Here is a 25,735-nt window from a genome sequence, read left to right as displayed (position 1 = left end):
AGGCTCCGGCCCTGGACTCACAGGATCATCACAGAAACACAAAAGCCAGGAGCCGACACAACTCCACGCTCTGCCGCCGGTAGGGCTCCACAGTGGGACTCCCAGGGAGAGCTGTGAGCTCCGGGCATCCTTCACAGACAGAGGTTGAGAAGGGTGACTCTAACTGCTACACATACCTCAAGTTTAAAAGTGGTCAAAGCCACTTCAGAATGAATGTGAGACATACTTACTAGAACCACGAAGAACAGCTCCTGCACTAGGAGGGGAAGGAAGGGTGCAGTCAGTGTCCCAGTGTGGCCTCAAGTGTTTCTATCCTGACCCTGTGTGTCTGTGTGTGCGTGCACATGTGTGCACGTGTGCGTGGCATCGGCTGGTCAGCTTTCACAGATTATCTATAAGAGACCCAACGATGGCAAGATACTAGGAGAAAGGAAGAGAAACCCTCTCGATGCTCATCTCGGTGGTGAGCGCCGCTCACTCAGCTATCTGGTGACCCCGCTGGTGGCCCTGACGCTGAAAGGAAAGCCCCCCCACACACTGGCCGCCAGCACCAGGCACAGGGAGGGCCTTCTCTCCCCAAGAGCAGAGAGGTTTCGGTTCCAGCAGGCACAAGAGAGATGCCAAAATCCCACCTGCCACTTCCTGCTCTCTGCCCAAGGTCTGGGCCAGCGACAGCGTCTCCTCCCTAAGAACCTCGGTGGCACCAATGCAGGACTGTAGTGCCAAACAGGTTGTCAGCAATGGGCCGTATCTTCAGTCCAAGAGATGTCTGAGATGTAGAGCGCTACCCACCCACCACCTAATTTTAAACTGTTTTCCACATTCCAGTTTCACTCACTATCTATTAAACGGGGTGGAGAGGAGAATGAATCCTTTCAATATCTCATAGATTTCCTTTTCCCTCTTTGTCTTTTTGTTTTTCCCACTGGCAGAAAAAGGAGAGTTAGTTCCTAAATTTGGAAAACACAATTAATACCCAAAGCAGCACCATCAATTACATGTAAGGGGCTCTGCAATATCAGAACAGACTCCCTTTCCATCTGCTGCTTAACCCTCATCGGGCCTCCCCGCACAGAAGTAAACCAATGGCGCTACGCCTTGCTGTTCCCTTGATCCAGACCCTCTCAGCTGCTGCGTCCCACCTCCACAGGCTCTGACGAGGTGATGCTGACATCCCCGCCGAGGGGGACTCCGTGTGCCCTGCCATGCTCGGGGCCTGCACCCCGAGACTGTGGCTGACATCCGAGGAGCCCAGACCACGGGGAGGCTGAGAGCACTGTGCAGGGCGCTCCAGCCCAGCGCGGAGTCTCCTGGCGGAGACCCCAGGCTCCTAGACCAGGAAAGAGCTGTCATCCTCCGCGCCCCCTGCCCACGCTGCTGCCCCCATGAGGGACAACAGGGACCACAGCCGTCTCAGGGCACTGTGTCCCAGCGTGGTGCCCAGCAGGCCACCGAGACGGGCTCTTCCCCTCCGTGCTCCCCAGACAACGTGGGGCCCCCCCAGGTCAGAGCAAACACACCCACCCGGCACACAGTTAATGCCAAGCAGGCAACCCGACCACACAAGCTTCCCGCTCCTGGGGCCGGGCCCGGAAGGCACAGCTGGGGTCGACCCTCCCGGTCTGGATCTATGGAGAAGACGCAACAAATCCGGACATGCAGGAGGTGCCACGGAGCCCACCAGGGAAGGCATCAGCACCTGCACCTGGCGGCCCGCAACGCCCTTAGCTTCTGTGCGTTATACTCCACTATTCGGACCCCATCAGGGATGTGAAGGAAAATAAAAAGCAGCCTGGACCACAACAAGCTCCAAGCAGCTGGCGGGGGCGGGGCCAGCACAGGTGTCTGTTGTGAGGGCGGAAACCAGGGAGGTGGCCACACAGCATCTGTTTGGTCTCACCTCCCTCTGGGGGGAGACGGCTACACATACTTCTCACCACCAAGAAACAGACCGATTCCCTAGCTTACATGGCAGTCTCCCGTGAGTTTCAACAATACTATTGGCACAACTTAGTTTACTGACAAAATCCAGTTTGCAGACCAGCAAAGGTGACACCTGCCTCCCACAGGGAGCCCTCCAGGGCTGCGACTGGCGGGGGCGGGGTGCTCACAGGGCACACACACAACCTGTGGAGACGCGCAGCCTCGACCCACAGGGCTTGAAAGCGGCAAACGCTGCTCCCTCTCCCTTACTTAGCTGAGCTTGCAGTCAGTCAAGACGAAAACGCAGGCTTCCACTGGGAGCTGGGAGGCCCCACTGGCAGAAGGGCACCCAGCAGGGCCAGTGGGGCCACAAGGCACTGCCGTCCACCGTGGGCCTCATTCCAGGCCCAGCCTGTCCCAAGGGCTCAGCACCCTGAGAGTCACCCTATAAAACAAAGCTTCGACAATATAACACCACCTGGGGGCGGGGGGGTCACACACGTCACGCCATTCTTAGGTGATCAATATAAAAAACAAAGTGGGCAACGGTGCATCGATACATCCGCCCTAAGCAAAGCGTGCACAGAGTTTCAGATGTGGGATGTTCCGCAAGACCGCTGCGTGGCTTCCAGGGCACGGAGCGTCACTGGCGGCTCCCTCACCCACAGGAGGCGGCGCCCCAGGTGAACGTACGTCATCGGACTCTCTCCCAAACGCGACACAGTCTAAAAGAACGTTTCTCGTTTTAACTCTTGTCAGAACTCCTTTCTAAAGCAAAAAAAAATTTAAGTTGATTGGAAAAAAGCCGTATAATGACGCAAGGCCGTGGGAAATACCGGAAGGCACATACAAGGCCAATGCAGGGTCCCCCGTCCCCGATAGTACTGTGGCACCCTGAGCGATACTGGCCTGGTGTTTTCACAAGTCTCATTTCGTGCCATTTCCAAATTCTTCCAGAGTCCAGTCACCCTTCTCATTAGTTCTGCCTATTTTGCCCTTCAGTAGAATCAGCAATTTCCCATGAGCTTTAGTAAACAGTGCTTCTTGCATAGCTCAGGGGAAGGGAGCAGATTTAGGAGCTCCTGTATCAAAGGCACGTGGGGACAAAACCACCAGGGTCCGGACGCAGAGGCACATGGTTCCAGCCAGAGCGCGCAGGGCTGCTGGCCGGCAACGGCCGCCGCCAGCACCCCGACGAGGGCCACCCCACACCCGCCATGGGGGGGCTCCAATTAGGAGGCCGGACAGTAGCCAGTGCTGGTGAGGAAGTGGAGAAACTGAAACCCTCATCATGCACTGTGGCAGGGACACAGAATAAAGCGGCTGCTTTGGAGAGAGCTGGTGCCGCCCCAGAAAGCTGCACACAGAATCCCCAGACGACCCAGCGATTCCACTGCTAGTCTCAACCCGAGCAACTGAAAACAGGCACGTCTGAGACCTCCGTCCCAAAACGCCCACAGCAACACTATTCAACACGGCCCAAAGCTGGAGAAAACAAAGGTGCTCACCAACAGGCAGTCACACGCAACAGGGTGCGAGAGCATTACGCGGCCGGAGAGGGAGCAACGTTACGACACGCTGCAACGTGGATGAACCTCGAAAACATGGTGCTGAGGGAGACAAGCCAGACCCAGGGTAACAAATGCTGTAGAGGGCTGCTTAGTGGGACAGCCAGTTCAGGTAAATTCAGAGACAGGGGAAAGGGAAGGCACTGCTTAACAGGTGCAGAGTTTCTGCTCGGGGTGATGAACGTATTTCAGAGCTACATGTGATGATGTGGCACAATGTTGTGAAAGTACCTAATGTGACTGGATAAAGAAGCTGTGGCATATTTATACAATGGAATACTATTCAGCCATAAAAATGACAACATACTGCCATTTGTAGCAACACGGATGTCCCAGGAGAATGTCATTCTAAGTGAAGTAAGCCAGAAAGAGAAAGAAAAATACCACATGAGATGGCTCATATGTGGGATCTAAAAAAAAAAAAAAAAAAAAAAGGAGGAGGAGACAAACGAACTTAAATATAAAACAGAAACAGACTCACAGACATAGAATACAAACTTGTGGTTGCCAGGGGAAGTGGGGTGGAAAGGGATAGACTGGGAGTGCAAGATTTGTAGATACTGACAGGTATACATAAAATAGATAGCGGGGAGGGTATAGTTCAAGTGGTAGAGCGCATGCTTAGCGTGCAGGAGGTCCTGGGTTCAATCCCCAGTACCTCCTCTAAAAATAAATAAACCTAATTACCTCCCTACCCGCCAAAATAAAATAATTAAATACAATTTAAAAAAGAGAACAGATAAACAAGTTTATACCGTATAGCCCAGGGAAATATATTCAAGATCTTGTAGCAGCTCACAGTGAAAAAGAATATGAATATATTTATATTCATGTATGACCGAAAAATTGTGCTGTACACCAGAAATTGACACAACATGGTAAACTGACTATATAACTCAATAATAAGTAAATAAACGAATAAATAAGAAAGAACCTAACGTAACCAAAAGGAACACTTAAAGATGGTTAAAATGATAAAATGTATATTTAAGTACATTTTACCACAAAAAAGGGGGGAAAAGATTGAGAGGCGTGAAAACATAACCTTACACATGCAATCACGAATATCTTTAATGAAACCAATGCAATCATTAGAAAAGACTCCTTGAAAAGGAGAGGTGTATTTATAAGAGTAAAAATCAGATAACAATAAATATTAGTGTAGTAAGAAAAACAGGATGTAGCATAATGGTGCTGAGTGCACATCACGGATACATTTCAGGACACCTACTGACTTCCTGATGTCGGCAGCACACGAGTGTCTGCGGAAATGCACCCCAGCACCAGGAACAACAGGGCGTCCATGAGGCAGCCTGACCTCCAAGGGCTCGTGAAAATCATACTCGAAGCTTTTCCATTAAGTGTGGAAGTATTTCAGAAGTAAGAACAATAAAAGAAACTTCTACGGAATAGCACTGCATTTCCCGACGGGCTCAAGCACGTCTCTGCACAACACGGCAAGATCTGGAAGGGTCCATCCACATCGCCTTGCCCTGACAGAAGGTGTGGGGTCAGATGGGAGACCCTGCCTGCACAAGACTCAGTTTTCAAAAGAAAAATTCATGTATTACTGTATCATTTCATTTTTTTAATTCAACTGAAGGAAATTAATTGGGAAAAATTGAAAAGTGAAAATTACCCAAAAGCCAACTAAACATGAGTGTATAACCGTCCAAACGCTTTCCTGTGACAATGTGCTCACAAAAGTATAACCAACCCGGATCATATAAAAGGGACCCTACAGACACCTGAGGGAACCAGTTTCCCTGAACCAATGTGAACAAGAGAACCCACCCCCAGGGCGGAGGCTGCAGAGACCTCGTCATGGGGACGGGGACACACGGCATCGCCTACAAGATCCTGCACCAGACCCACTGGGGAACACGCTGGGTATTTGCAGTGACGCTGTCATGTGACACTCTGCACGCAGCACTCTGTAACTCCTCCATGAAAGAGCCCCAAAGAGAAAGGACAGAGCTGGGGAGCATGCTCCTCTCCCACCCACTGAGCCCTGTGTCTCTGCAGGACCCCACAGAGGGGCTCCCCCTCCTCCTCACAGACCAACTCCGGATCCCTTCACGCCCACCTGCGCCAAAGCCATCACCCAGGACTCACTTCCAATCAGAAGGGAGAAGGGAGGGGAAGCTCTCCAGGGGCAGGAGCCCCCAGCCTGGCGACCATGGGGCCTGGTGCATCTCTCTGCTTCAGGGACAGGTTCCTGCGCGGGCCGCACTCACCAAGGAGGGGACCCAGAGGTGACGGTGGAACAGGAAGACCGCAGAGAAGAAGCACAGGCTGTGCCACTGCTGCTCTGAACTTGCTCTCCAAGATTTGACAAAAAAAGCAAAGAGAACAGAAGAAACAGCTCTGGAGCCAGGAGCCAGGAACAGGGAGCTTCCTAGGAACTCTGCCAAGTGAGGGGGAGCCAGCCAGGACAGGGTGCTGGAGGTTCACCAGGAGCTTGAATTGCTACTGCCCTCGTGTTCTCTAATAGACGCCAAGAAGACTGCAATTCTGCTTAATGTCGTCTGGCTCCTGGAACTTGCTTCTTAGAAGAAGCTCTGTGAAGGCTGGCACCCAGGAAGCCCTGGGGTTTTCACGGCTTGTGGACAAGCAGCTTTCGTCTCGGCTTCTGCCATGGTCACACTGACGGAGCTGCCACGCGTGGTCCCCGGGACTGGGACCCACACCCTCAGAGGAAACGACTTGTGCTGTAGAAATTCTCCCCACCCCAGCACCCCCATCTCTCTAGTCCTTTAACTGTATGGCGGACAGAGTAGGGACAGGGCAGTTCTGGCTGGTCACCTCCGCCCCATCCCGGCCAGACTGCAGGCTCCATTCCGGGACACCGGATGGTTCTGCCTGGGACAAGCGTGGGCTCCTGAGGACAGAGGCCCCACACGTGCATGGCAGGGGCCGAGGGAGCGGTATGTCACCTCACACACAAGCCACTCTGCCGTACAAGCAGTGCGACTGGACTCACGGGGACCACGTGGTCTTCCAGCCTCTCAACTGTACACACTTTTCAGAGTTACAACCAGGAAAGGAAAATCCTTAAATTTTTTTTGATGTGAGAACAATGTTGTTAACACACTGTAAGACACTGGCAACCTGTGACACAGACCCCTGAGGGCAGGACGTGTCTCCCCCAGGCTGAAAGGCACAGGCCTGAGTGAGGGTTGTCTGGTGTCCAGCCTCTGCAGAGACGCACAGGACTGAGGCCACAGGGCGTGGTCCCAAGCACTGACCTGAGGGAGGGACCCTGGGAACTGACCACATCCCCAGGGCTAGAGCTTTATGCGGGGCCCAGCCCTGCCCCAAAGCATGTCTCTCCTCTGAGGGCAGGCACTCTGTTCCCCTGCAGAACGTGGAGGTACGGGTAAGATGGACTGAGTTTACACACAAGAAAAAGGACACCCTCGTTCTTCTGTCCAGACGCGAAGAGCACGGGCCTCTCTGAGGGACCACAGCGAGGGACACAGTGCGGCGGGGGGGTGGGCACGCAGACGCCTGGCCGTCAGTCAGAAGACCATGCGTGAGCACGGGCAGGCATCTGCTGGGAAAGAGCCCTGAGACCTTCAGGGTCTTCGTTCAGAGTCGAGGGCTGGCAGGCAGGCAGGCAGGCAGGCAGGCGAGCCTTTGCTGAGCGCTGAGCCTGAAACGTGGACCAGGCTCCACCCAGCGCCTGGGTCTCGTCGGAACGCGGGCGCCGTCTGCTGGCGCACAGAGTAAGTGCAGGCTTGTGCAGAAAACAGTAGAAAAGCATTAATTCTCCCAGATGATCAGAAAGATCACATTCCTAACCCTACAGATTTTTTAAAAAATTTTCCTCAATACTGCTCTGTAACAGGGCTGAAATAACACGGGAAAAACAACACATTCATAGCCAGCCCCCATTCTGACAAAAAGACTGAGCGTGGTAAAGACAATAAACCAAAAGTGTTGAGCATTTTGAAGCATGCAACACAGAAACGTGGAATTCAGCCCCCATGAGAACGCCAGGTCTCTGAGGAAAGGGACTTGGGGGGTTTCCGACCACTACTGCACCGCCAATCCCGGGCCACAGTACACCCCAGGAGCCGCTGTTCCTACGGGCCACGGCAGAGATTAAAACTGAGACCACCTTAAATCACCACTTTCCTCAAAATAAACCCATTACACCCTAACACAAAATATGCTTATGAAAAACAACTATTTTTCAAAACGAAACAGCAGAGACTATAGGGGGAAGGTATAGTTCAAGTGACAGAGCGCGTGCTTAGCATCCACGTCCCTGGGTTCAATCCCTAGTGCCTCCTCTAAAAATAAACTGAATTACCTCCCCCTTTAAAAGGGGGGGGGGGCAGAGACTAGAGGGGCGGGGCTGCTGCAGCGTTACAAACTTCCCTTCTCAGGCTGAGAGCCCAGCCCCCCACCCGCGCCCCGCCTGCCTCCGGCCCCGCCCCAGCCCCAGCCCCAACCCTGGAGCCCGGCCCCACCCCCGCCCCCGCCCCCGCCCCGCCCCCCGCCTCGGCCCCCAACTCCGGGACCCAGCGGGACGGAAAAAGCAGGCGGCGGTCCAACCGCACAGCCCGGAAGGGCTTTGGGGACCCTCCGCTACGCCGCCCACTACGGCGGCGTCCGTGCTGGTGGGCTGGTCCTGCTGAGCGGACGGACCCAGGACTCGAGGGGGCCGCACCGAGGGGCAGGCAGAAGGCAAGGCAGGGGCGGAAGGATGGGTGCAGCCCAGGTGCGCCTGAGGCCACCCTCGACACAGGGGACCCCTCCTTATTTTATCCAATTTACAAATACAGGATGCAGCTCTTCCGAGCAGCTTTGTTTTCAGAGAGCATTCTCGAAATTCAGGGTCATCTTCCCTTCAGATTTGGAATGCTCATTTTTCTTAATTTTCACTTTTTTAGTTGAAGTATAGTTGATTTACAGTGTTTCTGGTGTACAGCAAAGCGACTGAGTTATACATATATATATTCTTTTTCAGACTTTTCCATTATATGTTATTACAAGATGTTGAATATGGTCCCTCTGCGATACAAGTCCTTGTTTACTGCTTATTACTTTTTTAAAAAATACAGTAATCTATGAAGTGCATATAAAGGAGGGTCTCAATTTTTTTCTATAAAACTGATACATGTTCATTATTTTTTTAAAAATTTGTATTTCAAAAAATACAACAAAAATCTCAGTCCCAATCCCTAATTCAGAATATCCAAGTTAACTATGGGTTTCCCACCATTTTTTCCCCCAAGTAAAACTTAAAACTTGAGGTCTTCTGTAATGCATACAATTACTAAACAGAATAATAACTACCGACAGAAAATCCTCACTAACCCGTCATTCAAACTCTACCAGGGATCCAGGCCTGCAGCAAGCACGGGGTGGACCCCATGGGAGCTCCTGAGTGAACACGGGAAGCACGGGACGGGGTCTGGAGCAGTCACCAACAGTGGCCAAGGACAAGCAAGACAGGAGTTGCCAGCCGGCTGTCTCGGTCGGGCCTGGCCACTGCCAAGATCGCAGCCCGGGGAAGAAGTCCTAGGAAGGAAGGAAGCAGCCAAGGAGAGCAGGGAAGGACAGCAGAGGCAAGAACTGAGACCAGGGTGCAAGCAGCAGCCCTGTCGCCCTGCAAGCACATGGGGATGACAGGACAGCAGTGGAGGGGCAGGAGCATCTGGACAGAGGAGCGGGCACAGGGAGTGTGGGTTCCCTGTGTAAGGAGAGGACGTCCAGGGGTGAGGGGCGAGCATGCAGGCTGCTAAGAGACACAGGGCAGCAGCAGCCTGGGTGGTGCTCAGAGCCCCACAGGGGAATGGACGGGGATGGACTGGGGGGACACGGGGGGATGCGGGGTCTCCCTTGGTGGGCAGTTGTAGGGGTGAGGGGGGAGTGTGGGGAGAGGGGGAGAGAGGGAGAGAGGAGGTTGGGGAGGAAGGGGAAACATATTTTTTCATATTAATATTATGAAAATAATATTGGCATTATTCATAATAGCCCCAAAAGTGGAACTAATCCAAACGTCCCTCCTCAGATGAATGAGAAAAGTGTGGTCTCCCCCTACCATGACTTAACTTGACTAAAAGGGAATGAGACACTGACACACAGGAAAGCAGGATGATCCTTGGAAACAGCAACCCAGTCACAAAACATCACACGTTACATGATTCCATTCATATGCAATGTCAAGGATATGCAAACCTACAGAGACAGCCGGGAGACTGGGGGTTGCCAGGGGTTGGGGAGGAGCAAATGGATGGCAAGAGGTTCACGCGGCCTTCTCTCTGCATTAGACAGCCAGAATACCCGACGGGTTACCCAACGAGTTTTGGAAATCCTTCACCCTACCAGGGAGACCGAGAGCGAGCTCCAGGCTACCGTGGGACGACCATGGTGACACACCAGAGGTTAGGTCCAGAAGGGGCATCTGCGGACCCCTGCAAGAACAAAATGCTGGAGTGTGCGTATACATCTTTTGGGGGAGGAATTATAAGAAATTGTAAGGAAGAGGAAGAGCAGAAAGGGAGGTGGAAGGTTACTTTGCAATATGCACCTTTTCTCACCATTTAACTTTTTTGTGTTTTTCTTCTTCTGGACCTCAAATGTGCTAAGAATTCTGGTCATTCCAACTCTGGACATGATGCACTGTCACCCTGAACCATGCTTTCTTCACTTACTCAATTATTCTTAATCGTGTAACAAGGACCCATTAACCCGCCTACCACAAGGAAACTAGGGTCCTGACGAGACTACATCTAACTGTCCACATGGTTTCCCCACCCCTCCTCACCCGGCCTCTACACACCCAAAGCAGCTATTAAAACAGAACCTGTGGACTGCAGCTTCGTAAAAAAAAAAAAAAAAAAGTCCCAAAATTAACAAGCTAATGACAAGTTCATCTCAAGAAAGTACAATTGAACAATAAAATAAATAGAAATGAGAAGGAAGCAGACAATAAAATTGATGGAAATTTCTATTAAAAATACGGATGAGCTTCTAAACAAGGTATCAGCAACTTCAATTCAACTGGAAATAAAGTTAATACTAGCAGGTATTATGGGTGTGTCTCAGGCATGCAAGTGCGACTGAACTTAAGAAAAATTCACAAATGTAGTTCAGAGTAAGATTTTTAAAGATGTAGATTTGGTAAAATTCAATACCCAAGTATGATTTTAAAAACTCAGTAAATTAGGAAGAGGAGAGAATTGTGCTTGTTCTGATAAAGAACACGAAGAACTAATACAGTAAACATCATCCTAAATGGGGAAACATAGGAACCATTCCCTTCAAAATCAAGAATGATCATGAGAAGCAAATAAAAACTAGACAGGGACAGCCACACAGGGTAACAGCAAACGTGGCTCAGTGTTAACATGGGGCACCTGGGTGAAGGGCATATGGAAATTCTGCCTATTATTTCTGTAAGAGTTTTTTAAGTCTGAAATTATTTCAAACAGGCAAGTTCATAAAATAGTAGAAATAAGTAAAACCAAGAACACGGACATTGCTTCCATTCAGCACTGACTGGGAGTCCTAACCAGTACAATTAGACAAGAAATGTGCGGCCTGAGGATCAGAAAGGAAGAAACAGAAATGTTACTATCTGCAGATTATACTGCCTACAGATTACCAGGAGTAACAGCGGAGCTTAGCAAAGGAACTATATGCATACATGAGGTTAAATATTCAGCTAGCTGTCCTGCTACACACCATCACTGAGCAATCGGACATGATAATTAAGGAGAAGTCATACCTCATTTACAGCAGCATCGGACAGGCACAAGTTGTGGAGCCGGCTGGCCCTCACTGGAGTCAAAACCCCCACCCCTGGGCTCTCAGTGGGCCTGGAGCCATTGACACCTTAACCCCATCCCCACTGCAGGACCCTCCGCATACCTCCATTTCTGCAAGATAAAAACACCTCAGTGTGTGTTTACCCTAACAAAACCCATCGCCCCAGGAGACAGCCCGGCTCACAACGCCTCAGAGACAGGCTCACATCCTGCCCTCATCAAAGTCGTAGAGGAGTCCTGTTCAGAGGAGTCCTGACGGATCTTACAGCCAATCAGGGACCAGTGCACGAACTGATCATGCAGCCCCTCCTCCTTACGTGCACATCCCCCGTCCCCCTAAAGAAGACCCTGTGCGCCATCGGGGTCTCGCATGGGCTCCTCTCGCTGTGTGGCACACTGATGCCTGCGACAGCGTCCCTATTAAACTCTCCTGAATGCTTCTCGGTCTCTGGTCACTTTACCAACCCGAGCATCACTGTCACCGGCCTGCTTGTGCCCACACCACCAGTTACCTAGAACTAAACCTACAAAAGATGGTACAACCTCTGCAGGAAAGTACAATTTGACTGAGTTTGTTTTTCTTAACTAAACGAATAGAGAGATTTTATATTCACCAACAAGAAGGCATGATATGGGGGAGATGTCACAGGTTGTCAATTGACCTACAGATTCAATGCAAGTCCAACTAATATCCCAACATCGTTTTTCATGAAATTTGAGGATTCTAAAATTTATGTAGAAGAATAAATGGCCCAAAATACCCAGAATGCTTCTGAGGTCCGTTTCCAGTACTGACGATGAGCAAGGAACTGAGGCGCGGGCAGAGGCGCTGACCAAAGGCGAGAATCCAGAGGGAGTCCCGCACAAGTGGCCCCAGGACGTGCGGTGTCAGGTCCGTGGGGAAAGGAAGACCCGTTCATACCTGAAGCTAAGAAAGAATAATTAAGTGTACGAAAAAAGATGACACCGAATCCCTACTGCTACCATTTATTTTTAATTTTAAATACAAGGAAAGAGCCAACTCCAAAAGAAATAAGGAATTACACGTCAAAAACAAAACTTAAGAGTTAAAACCTACATAAACTTCTAGACTGTGAGATAAAGAGACCTTTCTCAGAACAGGAAAACAACTAATTGTAAAACTAGGAGAATACATGAACAATACCCACAACTAACAAAGAATCAGCACTAAGAACATACAGAGAACTGCAAAATAATGAGCACAAAAACAGACCAACATGTGCGGACGTCCCACAATAAAAGTAGACAGATTCAGTCAGTAAACACGTGGTGGCCAACAGCATTAGTGATCAGGGAAATACCAACTAAGACGGCGGTAAGATGCCATTTCACACACACGCACGGCGGTAAGATGCCATTTCACACACACGCACGTGACCCAACCAAAGGCCGGCCAGTCCCGCTGGGGAGGACAGGGCACAGGGTTTCTGCATTTAGAGGGGGCAGGGGTCCACCGGCACAGCCCCTGGGAACCGCTCCGCAATCTCTCCAAGAGTCGATCATTTACATATCAATGCCTGGGCATTCCACCCCCAGCTTCACACCCAAGAAAGTTCAGAGCACAGAAATGTTCCTAGCAGAAGAGGCCACAATTTTTAAAAAGAGAAAAAAAGAAAAAACCTTGGAAACTAAAATGTCCCTGTGGGAGAGTGGATGAAAAAACTGTTTTTTTCACACAGCGAAAGGTTAGAAAGCAGACAAAATAAACCCATTACAGCAACACACAGCATGAATGAGTCTTAGCAATACCAAGGTAATGAAAAAGAAAATCCCAGAAAATCACTCTTTATGAAATTAAAAACTATTAAAATAGAAATGTTTTAGAAATACAAGTGCACTGCAAGTGTAAAAAGCAGGCGGGGAGACTGATCACGAGGTTCGGAGCAGCGAGTGAGCTCCCCACGCGCGCGGGGGTGTGTGTGTGCGTGCGTGCGTGTGTGCGTGTGTGTGTGCGTGCGTGCGCGCGCGCGCAGGCAGGCTTCTTAGCTGTGTCAATAGAGGTTATCTGGGTCAGGAAATTAAAAGGGCTTTTCTTTGTATTAATATTAAAAAAAAGCCACTTACATATGTATATTTTTTGTATCACTTTAAGATTTCCTTCATGCAACTTATAAAAACTTACATGGTAATATCTGAGTAGTCATCCAAATATTTATAATGAAAATGTTTGTGTTATGTGAAAAAATACTGGTATTTTGTTTCAATTCAATGACAAACTTATTAGGCCTTAATTTTCAAGGAAGTAACATGACATTAAAATCCGTAAACGCTGAAAAACACCATTAGGAATGCTTTGTAATTTGGACTTGGTAAAACCTTATAAATAGAAAGACAAAAGGGAACAAATTTTAGAAAACAATGAGAAGTATAAAAAAGCCAGTTAAAAATCTACGTACCGGACAGTAACATATACACGTCAAATGCGTAACGCACGTACACACACACATCCGCGTGCAAAGGCGCAGGGAAGTCCAGGAGGAGATTCACTCCCAGCTCAGAGTAAGGCCTAAGCGCAGGACAGGCACACAAGGGACTAGAGGGAAGGGGACGAGGAAAAGGTAACTCTGGATAAATAAGCCAAGTTAAAGGGACAGAGAAACATGGGGCAGCGACCTCAGGTTAGTGAAGGCATCTCTGAAGACTGAACCAGAGCATCTGCCAAGAGCCCAGGCAGGGAGGCTCAGGGGTCCGGGGCGGGCAGGGGTCCGCCCTTCTGACACAGGCAGTGACTTGAGCAAGGAGGAGTGACCCGGGAGTCCTCTTGTTTGTTTCAGTGTTTAAGGGCTCCTCTGGGTTCCAGTAGAGAATGAATCCTACAGGCAAGTGTGAGTGACTGAATCCTGCAAAGGACCCAGAGCAGGGGGTGCGGCTACATCAAGTAGAGAAGGGGTCAGATTCCTACCAGGTGGTTCTCCATCGGGGCACTTCCCCACTAAGATACTTTTTGTCGTCATGACCAGGTAGGGGAGAGTGACTGGCATCACCATCCCACATGGCCCAGGACAGCCCCCCAGCAAAAAGGCTGGGCCATGCCGGCAGGACCACCGCTCGAGGCTGAGAAGCCTGTTGTCTCGGGTTTGATTTCATTCTGTTCACATTTCTATTTCCAGCTCGGATCTCCTTCCATGTGAAGGACTACAGATGTGTCCACACTCAACACCGAGCTCGTGACCACCCAACACCACCCCTCCACGTGTACTTCCTCTCCGTTCACACTCCTGCGGCGCTCAGGCCCCCAACTCCAAGAATCTGACTTCCTCTCTTCCTTGTCACAAATCACAGCTGGTCCATCACTGGGGTCTGCCTTCAAATTACTTCTGGAGTCCAACTACTCAAGACTTCATCCTCGCTCTTCTCTCCCTCCATGTGCACATGCAATTTCTTTTTACATCATGAGTGGTCCCTCTTTAAAACAGATCCCAAATCTGACCTGACCTTTCTTCCCACCCCCTCACTGACCTGGGTCTCCTCGCCTGAGTTGTACAGCCCCCACCTCCTGCGGGCTCCCTGGCTCGCAGCTGCTTCTCAACACGCAGAGAGTGGCCCGGGCGTCCATCCCACCCAGAGAGCCCAGCCCTGCCTCCGTCCCTGCCCTCAGCACACGGTGGCCATGCAGGCCTGCCACCTGCCTTCCCACACCCCATCCAGTCTGCTCTTGCTTGTCCGTGTCCCCCTGGGGTACAAGCCTCCAACCAGCGGGCTCACTGCTTCAGCCAAGGAAGGGCGGGGCACAGGGTGGGCCCCCAGGCTCTTGCTGACTGAGCAGGTGGAGGTGAGGGTGTGTGGACGACCTGTGAACAGCAATCAGAGGTCCAGCAGGACCCCTGACTGCTCCCCTACCTTCGGGTGTGAGTCTAGCCCCTGCTCTGGGCCAGGCCTGGGGCCACAGCAGTCATGGAGAGCGAAGTCCAGCTGAGTACCTCCCACACGTCAGCACAGACCCAACAACCATGCCTAGTAGGAAGATAATATTAAGGGGAAGTTTTGAAACAAGTATCACAACCTTAACTCAAAATGTTCCATGTCCTTCCAGGTTCTCTCCATGTGTGCACGTTTCACCGACCGTGAGCTATGTCAGTTCAATCCTTCCCTCCAATATCCCATTGTGTCCCCGGTCTCCATGACGGCCACATTAGCGGGAGTCCAGCATCCCATCAAGCTGATGCTGCACCAAGCAGTGAACACTTCTCGATCACTGACCACCTGTGACTTTTCAATGCATCATCACTTTGAAAACACTACGAATGTCTTCCTAAGTGACACTCACAGTGAGCTCACCACTCGTTACCACCGAGCCTGAGTGAGCACCCACTGCACAGGGAGCGCTGTCCTCTCTTCAGGTGAAGCCCCATAAATACGAATCCTGGGTCCAGGGTAACAATGGTTCTCGGTCTTTCTGACCAACCTCCACTAGCCAGGCTACCAGCCCAGTGCTCAAACATGTCACCATCCGATTCAGATGCACCCCCTCCCCCAGCCCAGACTTGGACCCCTGAAAGCTCAGCCCCACGCGCAGTTCCCTGCACTTCCCAACTCCAGAGGCATCTCCCAGTGTCTCTCTATCCAGGGTACTGCGCACCTCGGCCCAGGCAGGCCCAATCTGACACCAGGCTTCCGGTCTGTGCTGCCTCCCTGTTCCTATTCTCCAGTCCAGCCCGTCCCTTTGGGGCCCAACCCGTATTACGTGTTAGTCTGCGACTCAGCTGACACCAACAGTCACTCGTGTTTCCTGCATCAGTTACAGGTACGACTCCACTCAGAGGTAATGCGTTTAAAAGAACGCTCAGCACAACCCCTACAGAACCTCAAATGGCTTCCCTGTGAAAAGTGGCAGGTTGACCTTAAAATTCATATGGAAACTTAAGAGACCCACAACAGCCAAAACAATCTTGAAAAAGAAAAATGACTTTGGAGAACTCGCATTTCCCCATTTCAAAACTCCCCACAAGGCTACAGTGACCAAGATGGTGTGGTACCTGCATAAACACATTCATCTGATCCATGAAACGGAATTCGAAGCCCAGGAATAAACCCAGGTATCTGCAGTCAGCTGAATTTCCACAGACATCAAGACCTCTCAATGTGAAAGAAGAGTCTTTTCAACAAATGGTGCTAGGACAACTGGATATCATGTACAAAAATTAACCTAAAATGGATCAAAGATCTAATATCAAAGAGTTAAAACAACAAAACTCTTAGAAGAAAACACAGGCATAAATCTTCATGACCTAGGACTTGGCCGCTGTTTCTCAGATCCAACACCAGAAACACAAGCAACAGAGAAAAATAAACCAAATTAAAAATGTTTGTGCTCCAAAGAACACCATCAAGGAAGCGAACACACCCCACCCCCCAGCCTGGGGAAGATACCTGCCAGTCACGCATCTGACGAGGAGCCTGCAACTACAGGATGAAGGTAAAGTTCTATATTGATTTAGAAGAACTAGCACCGTCATGATGTCCAAGAACAAGAAGTGTCTTTCCACGGCTTAGGTCTTTCGTTTCGGAGTGCTCTACACTATTCCTCATACCAAACGTGCACATCATTAAACTCATCCCAGAATCTTTTACCTTTTGTGTTGTTGTTGTTGTTGTAAATGGGTTACTGTTCTGTATATATGTGAAGGCTGCGGATTTTCATACCTCAGTTTTACATCCAGTTCCTCTACTGAATGATTCAAAAGTCTGCATTTCAGCACCGACGCTCTCAGGTTTTCCAGATATAGTTACCTCACTTACAAACGGTTTTACCACTTATTTTCAAATTTTTTGTCTCTAACAGTTCTCTTGTCTAGTTACACTGTATAATCCCAACAACAAAATGTTAACGATTCGTGCAGATGATAAGCAGCCTAACTGTGTTACTGATCTTGGTGGGAGCACCTCCAGGATTTCCCCACCAAGAGAGACAGACAGATGGATGGGGAGGGAGGGAGGGAGGGAGGGGCGGGTAGATTCGAGACAGACAGACTGCAAGCTTGGAAGCAAGTCCCACCCCAGCTGAACTCAGAACCATGCCCGCTGACATCCCGACTGCAGCCTGTTTAAAGAGACCCTGAGCCGGAGGGCCCAGCCTGGGTTCCTGAGCACAGGACTGGGAGACAATAAACATGACCACACAACTGTGAGATGAACAAAAAGCTGCCAAATTTGAGGGAAACTGCTACACAGCAATAGGTAAGTAAAATAATATCTTTACTAAACTTTGACAAGTTATTTTTTCCTAGGAAAGTCTCCGTATCATCTAGATTTTCACATTTATTTGCCAAGAATTATACAAAATAGTCTCATAATTTTGTTATCCCACAAAGCAAGAAGGTGCTGAAAGACTAATGGGATCATCTTAAAAAAGACACAGGGAACTGGATTCAATCTCTCGTAGTAACCTAAAATGGAAAAGAACATGGAAACGAGTATATGTACGTAATATGTTATGTCTAAGGCATTGTGCTGTACCCCAGAAACTGACACATTATAAACTGACTATGCTACAACTAAAAAAATTTTTAGAAGACATAATATCTTGCCTAAAGGGCTCCAACTGGCCAAATTTGAGATTATCTGACCATCACAAAGAATAAGGATGAAAATACATTATAACATATTTAATAAACACTCTGTAGTAACAGCAAAAGAGTGAGGAGTTCGAAGGAGGAAAGAAAGGTCTTTGTAAAGAAGACTCAGCTAGTGACTGGGAGGGAATGAGACGGCCGGCCAGTGACTCATGAGGAAGGACAGGCACCTGCAGGAGGGGAAGGCCCAGCAGACACTGTCCTCACCAAGCATGGGGGCAAACTGACCTGGGACTCCTGACATGATGGAAAAGTCCCCAGCGCCACCTGTGCAGCAACCTGTCAACACTGCTTCTCCTGAGCCTAACGCCTGATTGTTAAGGACACTGGCCGACAGTCCATGAAATTCCCCGAGTTCAACCACAGCGCTCTGGTTATGTAGGAAGGTCTTTGTTTTGAGGAGACACACACTGAAAATTTAGGGGTGAAGGGTCATGACGTCTGTAACCAACTCTCTAACAGTTCATTAAAAACAACACACACAGCACACAGACGGACCTGGAGACGATCACACTAAGTCAGCCAGAGAAGGACAACCACCACGTGACATCACTTTTACACATGGAATCCAAAATACGATACAAGTGAACTTATTTACAAAACAGACTCAGACACAGAAAACAATGGCTACCAAAGAGGAAGGGGCGGAGGGATAAATTAGGAGTCTGGGATCAGCAGCTACAAACTACTACACACAAAAGCGATGAACAACAAGGTCCTACTGTAGAGCACAGGGGCCCATATTCAGTAGCCTGTAATAACCTATAATGGAAAAGAATCTGGAAAAGAATATACATGTACAACTGAATCAATACGCTCTAGAAACTAACACAACGTGGTAAATCAACTGTACTTCAACTAAAAAGCAACAGATCAAGTCCAACCATAAAAACCACAACAGCAGTGTGTCAGCATGGAAATTCCTCAGCGTTGAGTTCTGTTGCTGCAAACAGCCACACAGCCTCTAGCCAAGGGCGCTAATGAATGACCCCAGGCCCCAACAGCCCCGCAGCGTCCAGCTCAGGGCCTCAGCAGCACCCGGCCGGCCCAGAGACCCGGCTTCCCAGCCCTCAACAGACATAAGGTGGGACGGCTGCCCCAGGAGGCAGGACAGGGTGTGTCTGCAGGCACACGTTGAAGGTAGGCAGGAGGGCAGGCCCTGGTGCACGGAAAGCAGCTGGGAGGCCATGGCGCCCGCAGCACAGGGAGCCAGGGGAGAAGACAGCGGGGCCCCGGTCAGACGCTACTCAAGGCCCCGTCAGCAAGGTGAAGAGCACCGAGGCCACAGGAGGACAGCTCGCAGGGCAGAAACCTTCAGAGCCACCCAGGCCCAGGCAGAGAGCTGGGAGAAGAGGTGGGGAGAAGAGGTGGAGGGCGGGGAAGGTCCCCGGGGAACGGTGGAGCCAGCGGCACCCCTGAGGAGCACGGTCCACAACCGCACCGTCACGTGGGATGAGGCCACAGCAGAAGCTGAGGGGTCAGGTGAGGGGCTGGAGCCTCATCCAGGGCTGGAGGTGCCCACCAGCCCACCAAGCCATCAGTAAGTAGGTCCCCAAACCTGGAAGCTGGCAAAGGTGAGGCAGGGGTCAGCACGGCCCTGCTGAGATGGCTCAGGGGAAGGACGGGCCCTGGCACCTCAATATCTAGATGCTGTGCTCAGGAGGGTCCTGCAAACAAGACCAAGAAGAAAGGCTCAAGGAGGTAGGAAAAACCAGCAGAGTAAGGTGATCTGGAAGCCAAGTGGAGATAACTAATCACTCTTTTTTTTTTTAAATCTGAATGTCAGATGCTGTCAGAGGTCTAGTAAAAAGAAGGCTGACAACTAGCCAATGAATTTGGCTACCCCTAAGTCAATGGTGCCCAGCTCGGAACGGGCTCCAAGGGCAGGCCTGGTGGGTCTAGGAACAGCGAAGGCAGAATGCAGTCAGAATACCTGGGATTTAATGCCCAGAAAGGTAAAGCACTGGAGCACAAATACCCCCATCTCCACAGCCAGAATGACAAGATGTTCAGCTGAAAAGCAGCTGAGACACTCAATGTTCCAACCCATCTCTGGGCCAGGAGGTCTGTGGCCATGCTGGACCGAAACCTAGGCCCAAGGAGGCCTGAGCTTACAACCACACACCTCACAGGGCTGCAGACAGTGCGACAGGCCCCACGCCACCCTGCCTTCTGGCAGCTCTGACCCCCACCAATGCACCCCGACTCGTGCTCTGAGGCCAGGCGGCCACTAGCAGGCTGGAGCTGGCTTCCCAGCGCCCCCTCCCACTCAGAACAGGACCCTCTTCCAGCCTTCCACTAAACCCTCTACCCTCCAGCCCTTTTCCTGGAGAACTGAGCTGTCGTCCTCTCCCCTAAGCTGCAGGACTCTTGTCCCAGATGGTCCAAAGTTCATGCAAACTTGAACTGTCCTTCAGGTTAGAGCAATACTGTCCAAGAGAAACACAGCATGAGCCATAAGTATATTCCAAATTTTCTAGCAATCATGGTAAAAAGTAGAAACAGCAGCAATTAATTTTAACAAATTTTATTTAACCCAATATGTATCCAAAATGTTACCATTTCAACATGTAATCAATATAAACAATTCGTACTCCCCCAAAAAGCAAAATGTCTCAGTAAGTCTCTAAAATCCAGTGCACCTCTCAGTCCAGCGTGGACAGCTACCGAGTGTTCAGAAATCGCGTAGGGCTGTGGCCAGCTTGCTGGAGGTGGCAGCCACCTGTCCACTCCAGTCTGTGCACGTGCAGAAGCCACCCCTGCCCCAAGGCCCTGTCTGGAGTCCGGAGTGAAGACACTGGCGGTCTCGGTCTGCAGTGGGCGCGAGCAAGCAGGAGGCCTTCTCTATCGTGCCAAGGGTCCCGCCATCCCCACTGTGGCTTCCACACCCCACATCCCCTTTAACTTAGCAGGCCTGGAACTGCATCCTCCTCAGAACTACAACCCAGGAACCTCCCCAGAGACCAGGCACCAACCAGTTCTATCATCTGCCACCCAGTTCAGAAGCCAACACACAGAAGACAGTAAGTATTTGTTACAAAAATGAACAAATGTAGGACATATCACTGAATAAATGGTTCCTGTCTACACCTGGAAGCCAGTTAATTCCTAAAGGATTCACCCAAGGACACCGTCCAAAAAAAAACAGACTAATTCTGGCCCCTTCTCCTTTTACATTAAGCAATACAACAGACAGCACCTAAAAGCAGGCCAGGTAAGAGGCGAGGCTTGGAAAACTAACAAAAGGTAAAGCCCTACCTTCACATGGCTTACAGTCTAGTCACTGAAACAACAGTAAAAACTATACAAAGACACCAGTAATCAAAACACAGAGCAAGCACCATGACAAGGGGCAGCGTTCTCTGCAAGCCCAAAGAGCATGTGTCCATCAAAGGCTGGCCTGCTTCTGTACAGCCTGAAAGCGAGGACGGTTTTATGTTTGTAAATACACGTAAAAGTCATGGGCGACTCGCCCCCAGTGCTCACACACACAGCAGAGCCAGGCTCACTTCTCCACGCACGGCCCGTGGCTGCCTCACGCGAGGAGGCAGAGCCCGGCGATGCCGGGCAATCGCACCTGCACAGCCTCATGGCGAGTCCGCCTCACCACCACGCGAAACCAGCGCACGCTCGTCACACGGGGGCGAGAAGAGCAGTGGGGACTTTGCCCAACGCCGTGCTCCTGACCCATGATCACCGCAGTACTGACTCAGAGGCACAGCACAGAGTTTACTGCACAGGCACTCTAGCTGGAATGAAAAACAACAATACACGTCCACATTACAGACAAAGCGCTCATCACAAAGTTCACAACTCACAGGAGAGCAACCATCAGAAGAGTTAGAAAATTCCAAGAAGCTCAACAAACTCCAAGTAAGATAAACTCAGAGATCCTCACTTAGACAAGTCACCATCAAGCTGCTGAAGGCCAAAGACAGAACCCTGAATGCACAAGACAGGTACAGGGCACCCTCAGTAAGATTAATCGCTGACTTCTCGTCAGACAGCAGGAGAATGTCACACAGCGAGGAAAGAAAAAGACTGCAGAGGAGAATCCCCCACACACCAAGCACCTCATAAAGGAAAGGGAACCTACAACATTCCAGGGTAGACAGAAGCCAGGTGTCACCACCAGGCGTTCCCACAAGGAGCATCACGGAAGTCCTTCACCTAAACGTCCCTCTGGACAGCGACACGAACCCACGTGAAGGAGCAACCACCACCAGAAGAGGCGTCTGCATAGGCGAATACCAAAGACAGCGTCGTCCACCTATTTTTAGTTGTAGCTTTTTCCCCTATGTGATTTAAAACACAACTGCATAAAGCAGTAACTGTAAATGTGTGTGGACAGGCATACAATGTACAGAGATGTACTTTGTATGACAGTAACAGTGCAAGAAGGACAGAAGAAATGGAGCTACAGAGGAGCAAATTTTTAACATACTATTCTAATAACACGAGTATAATCCAAATCAGATGGTTATAAACTGAAATATTAAATGGTAATCCCTAGGGAAATAAATAAATAAATAATATAGTAAAACAGTAAGGGAATTAAAATGGTACACTAGAAAATACCTACTTTACATGCACACAAAAGAAACTAATGGAGGAAAAGGGGAGCAAAAAGACAAACACCAAACAATGTAAATCCTACCTTTTCAGTAACTACAATAAATGTAAATGGATTAAATATTCCAATTAAAAAGCAGAGACCGAATAGATTAAAAAAAATACGACCCAAATGTATGTTGGCACACCTTAGATGGAAAGACACTAAGAGATTAAAGGTAAAAGGCCAGAAAAAGACATACAATGTAAATAGAAACCATAAGAGAACTGAAGTAGCTATAGTGATTTCAGACAAAATAGACTTTAAAACAAGAAATACTGCTAGAGACAGAGATGTTTCAAAATGACAAAAGGTTCAGAAAACAGGTAGACGTAACAACATAAATATACACACAACTAACAATAGTGCCTCAACACACACGAAGCAGAACCTAGGAGAACTGAGAGGAAAAGAAAACTCAACAGCAGGAGCTGGAGATTCCACACTCAACTTCTGTAACTGACAGAGCAACTAAAAAGCAGGCAGGACAGAAAGACGTGACACCACGGGCCAAGCCCCCGACACACAGGGACAGCCACCAGATGACTGCAGAGTCCCCATTCTGCTCAGGCACTCATCAAACACCCCCAGGACAGGGTATGATCTGAGACATTTTTTAAAATCTAGCAAATTCAAACAAACTGAAGTTAAAGGATGTCCTCTGACCATAATGGAATCATGTTGAAAATCAACAAAACAGGGAGATCCAGGAAATACCTAGTTAGAAATTAAACATCGTAATTCTAAATAACCCACATGTTAAAGAAATCACAATGGAAAACACAATGTACTTTGAACTGAGAAAAAAGAGAAAACAACATATCAAAACTTAAAGGAAGCATCTTGTCTTGGTCTTCTAGGGCTGCCATAACAGAATACCATAAACTGGTGGATTAAAATATCAGAAATTCATTGTCTCCCAGTTTTGGAGGCCAGAAGTCCAAAATCAAGGTGGCAGCTGGGCAGTGCTCTCTGCTGGCCCCAGGGGAGCCACCTTTCTTGCCTCTCCAGCTTCGGTGTCAGCCAGCAACCCCTGGCATCCCTTGGCTTGTAAAGACATCCCTCCAGTCAGGTGTGTCTTCACCTCGTCTTCCCGCTGTGCAGCTCTGTGCTCACAAGGCACTCTCCTCTCTGACGCTGACACCAATCACACTGAATTAGGGGCCCACCCTCCTCAAGGACAATCTCATCTGAACTCATCTGTAAAGACCCAATTCCCAAATAAGGTCACATCCTGAGGTCCTGGGGAGTCAGGACTCCCAATGTACCTTTTTGGGAAACATAATTCAACCCATAACACAGATAAAGAAGCACTTTGAGGGAAATGATACAGCTTTAAAACTTCTATACCAGAAAAGAACTCAAGCCAATATACTAAGCTTCCACCTTGAGAATCCAGAAAAAGTCAAAATGAAACCCAAAGCAAGCAGAAGGAAGGAAATAAAGATCAGAGTAGAAGTAAATGAAAGAGAGACTAGAAAAACAAGGAATATCAACCAAATCAAAAGTTACTTCTTTGCAGCTTCAACATAACTAACAAACCTTTGGCTAGACTGACCAAGAAAAAGAGAGAGAAGATTCAAACTACTAAAATCAGGAATGAAGGAGGAAATACTACTACCCATTCTCTAAAAAATAAAAGATTATAAGGAAATGCTACAAGCAACTGTATGCCAACAAAACAGATCCCCAAGTGAAATGAACAAATTCCTAGAAGGACATAAAACACCAAAAATGACTCAAGAATAAAAAGAAGTGGGCAGGGATAGCTCAGTGGTAGAGTGACTGTTTAGCATGTGCAAGGTCCTGGGTTCAATCCCCAGTACCTTCATCAGTAAACAAATACATAAACCTAATTACCTACCCCCTCAAAAAAAAAAAAAAAAAAAAAGAAAAGAAAAAGAAAAAGAAAAAAGAAATCCCACCTATAAAAAGTGTAGATCAAATTAATAATCAAAAAAACTTCCAACAGAGAAAAGCTCAGAATCAAACAGCTTCACAGGTGAATTCTACCAAACATTTAAAGAACAAGTAACACAAGTCCTTCACAAACACTTTCACAAACAGAAGAGAATACACTTCCCAACTCGTTCTATGAAGCCAGTGTGCCACCAGCCACAAAAAGACATCACAAAAAGAAAACCACAGACCAATATGATATCACTCATGAAAACAGACACAAAAAGCCTCAAAAAATACTAGCAAGCCAAATGCAGCAAGATGTAAAGAGGATTCAATACCATAAGAAACTGGATTTACTGCAGAAACACGGAGCTGATGCAGCACATGAAAATCAATGCAATACACCATATTAAGAAAATAAAGGAAAAAAATCATATGATCATCTCAACCGATGCAGAGAAAGCATTTAACAAAATCCAGTATCTCTTTCTGATAAAAGCACTCAACAAACTAGGAAGAGAAGGGAGCTTCCTCAAACTGATACAGGGCATCTACAGAAACCCAAGGCCAACATCGTACTGAGTAAAGAAAGGCTGCCACCCCTAAAAACAAGAGTTGAGACAGCGTGGCCACTCTCACCACTTCGATTTTTTCTTTTTTACTGAAGTATAGCCAGTTTACAATGTTGTGTCCATTTCTGGCACACAGCATAATAGTTCAGTCACACATGTGCATACACATACTTGTTTTCTGTTCTTTCTCACTGTTAAGTTCCTACAAGGTATTGAATATAGTTCCCTGCACTATACAGAAGAAATCTGCTTATCTGTTTTATATACAGTAGTTAGTATTTGCAAATCTTGGACTCCCAATTGATCACCTCCCACCCACTTTCCCTCCTGGTATCCATAAGTTTGTTTGCCTTGTCTGTGACTGTTTGTTTTGTAGATGAGTTCATTAGTGTCTTTTTTTTTTTTTTTAAGATTCCAAATGTGAATGACATCATACGGTATGTTTCTTTCTCTTTCTGGCTTACTTTGCTTACAATGACGATCTCCAGGTTCATCCACGTTGCTGCAAATGGCATTATTTTATTCTTTTTTATGGCTGAGTAGTGTTCCAATGTATATATACACCACAACGTCTTTATCCAGTCATCTGTTGATGGACATTTAGGTTGTTGCCATGTCTTGGCTATCATATATAGTGCTATGAACACTGGGGTGTATGTATATTTTCGAATTAGAGTTCGCTCCAGATATATGCCCAGGAGTGGGATTACTGGATCTTAGGATAAGTCTATGTTTAGTTTTTTGAGGAATCTCTACACTGTTTTCCACAATGGCTGCACCA

At 48.7% G+C, this 25,735-nt stretch overlaps 1 protein-coding gene across 12 annotated transcripts in view; it reads right to left on the bottom strand.

Moving 5' to 3' along the window:
* Positions 1-25,735, bottom strand: part of EHMT1 (euchromatic histone lysine methyltransferase 1) — a gene marked incomplete at its 3' end in the record, with an annotated part of 95,625 nt that overhangs the window by 52,470 nt on the left and 17,420 nt on the right. For 6 of the 12 annotated variants that reach the window (XM_064490842.1, XM_064490838.1, XM_064490834.1 and 3 more), the window contains 1 exon segment: positions 12,037-12,203. In XM_064490842.1, the coding sequence (XP_064346912.1) occupies positions 12,037-12,195 (159 nt within the window). 12 annotated transcript variants of the gene reach the window in all.

The sequence above is a fragment of the Camelus dromedarius genome, chromosome 10 (assembly GCF_036321535.1).
Source record: "Camelus dromedarius isolate mCamDro1 chromosome 10, mCamDro1.pat, whole genome shotgun sequence".
Taxonomy (NCBI): Eukaryota; Metazoa; Chordata; class Mammalia; order Artiodactyla; family Camelidae; genus Camelus; species Camelus dromedarius.
This window is presented reverse-complemented; position numbering and strand designations above follow the sequence as displayed.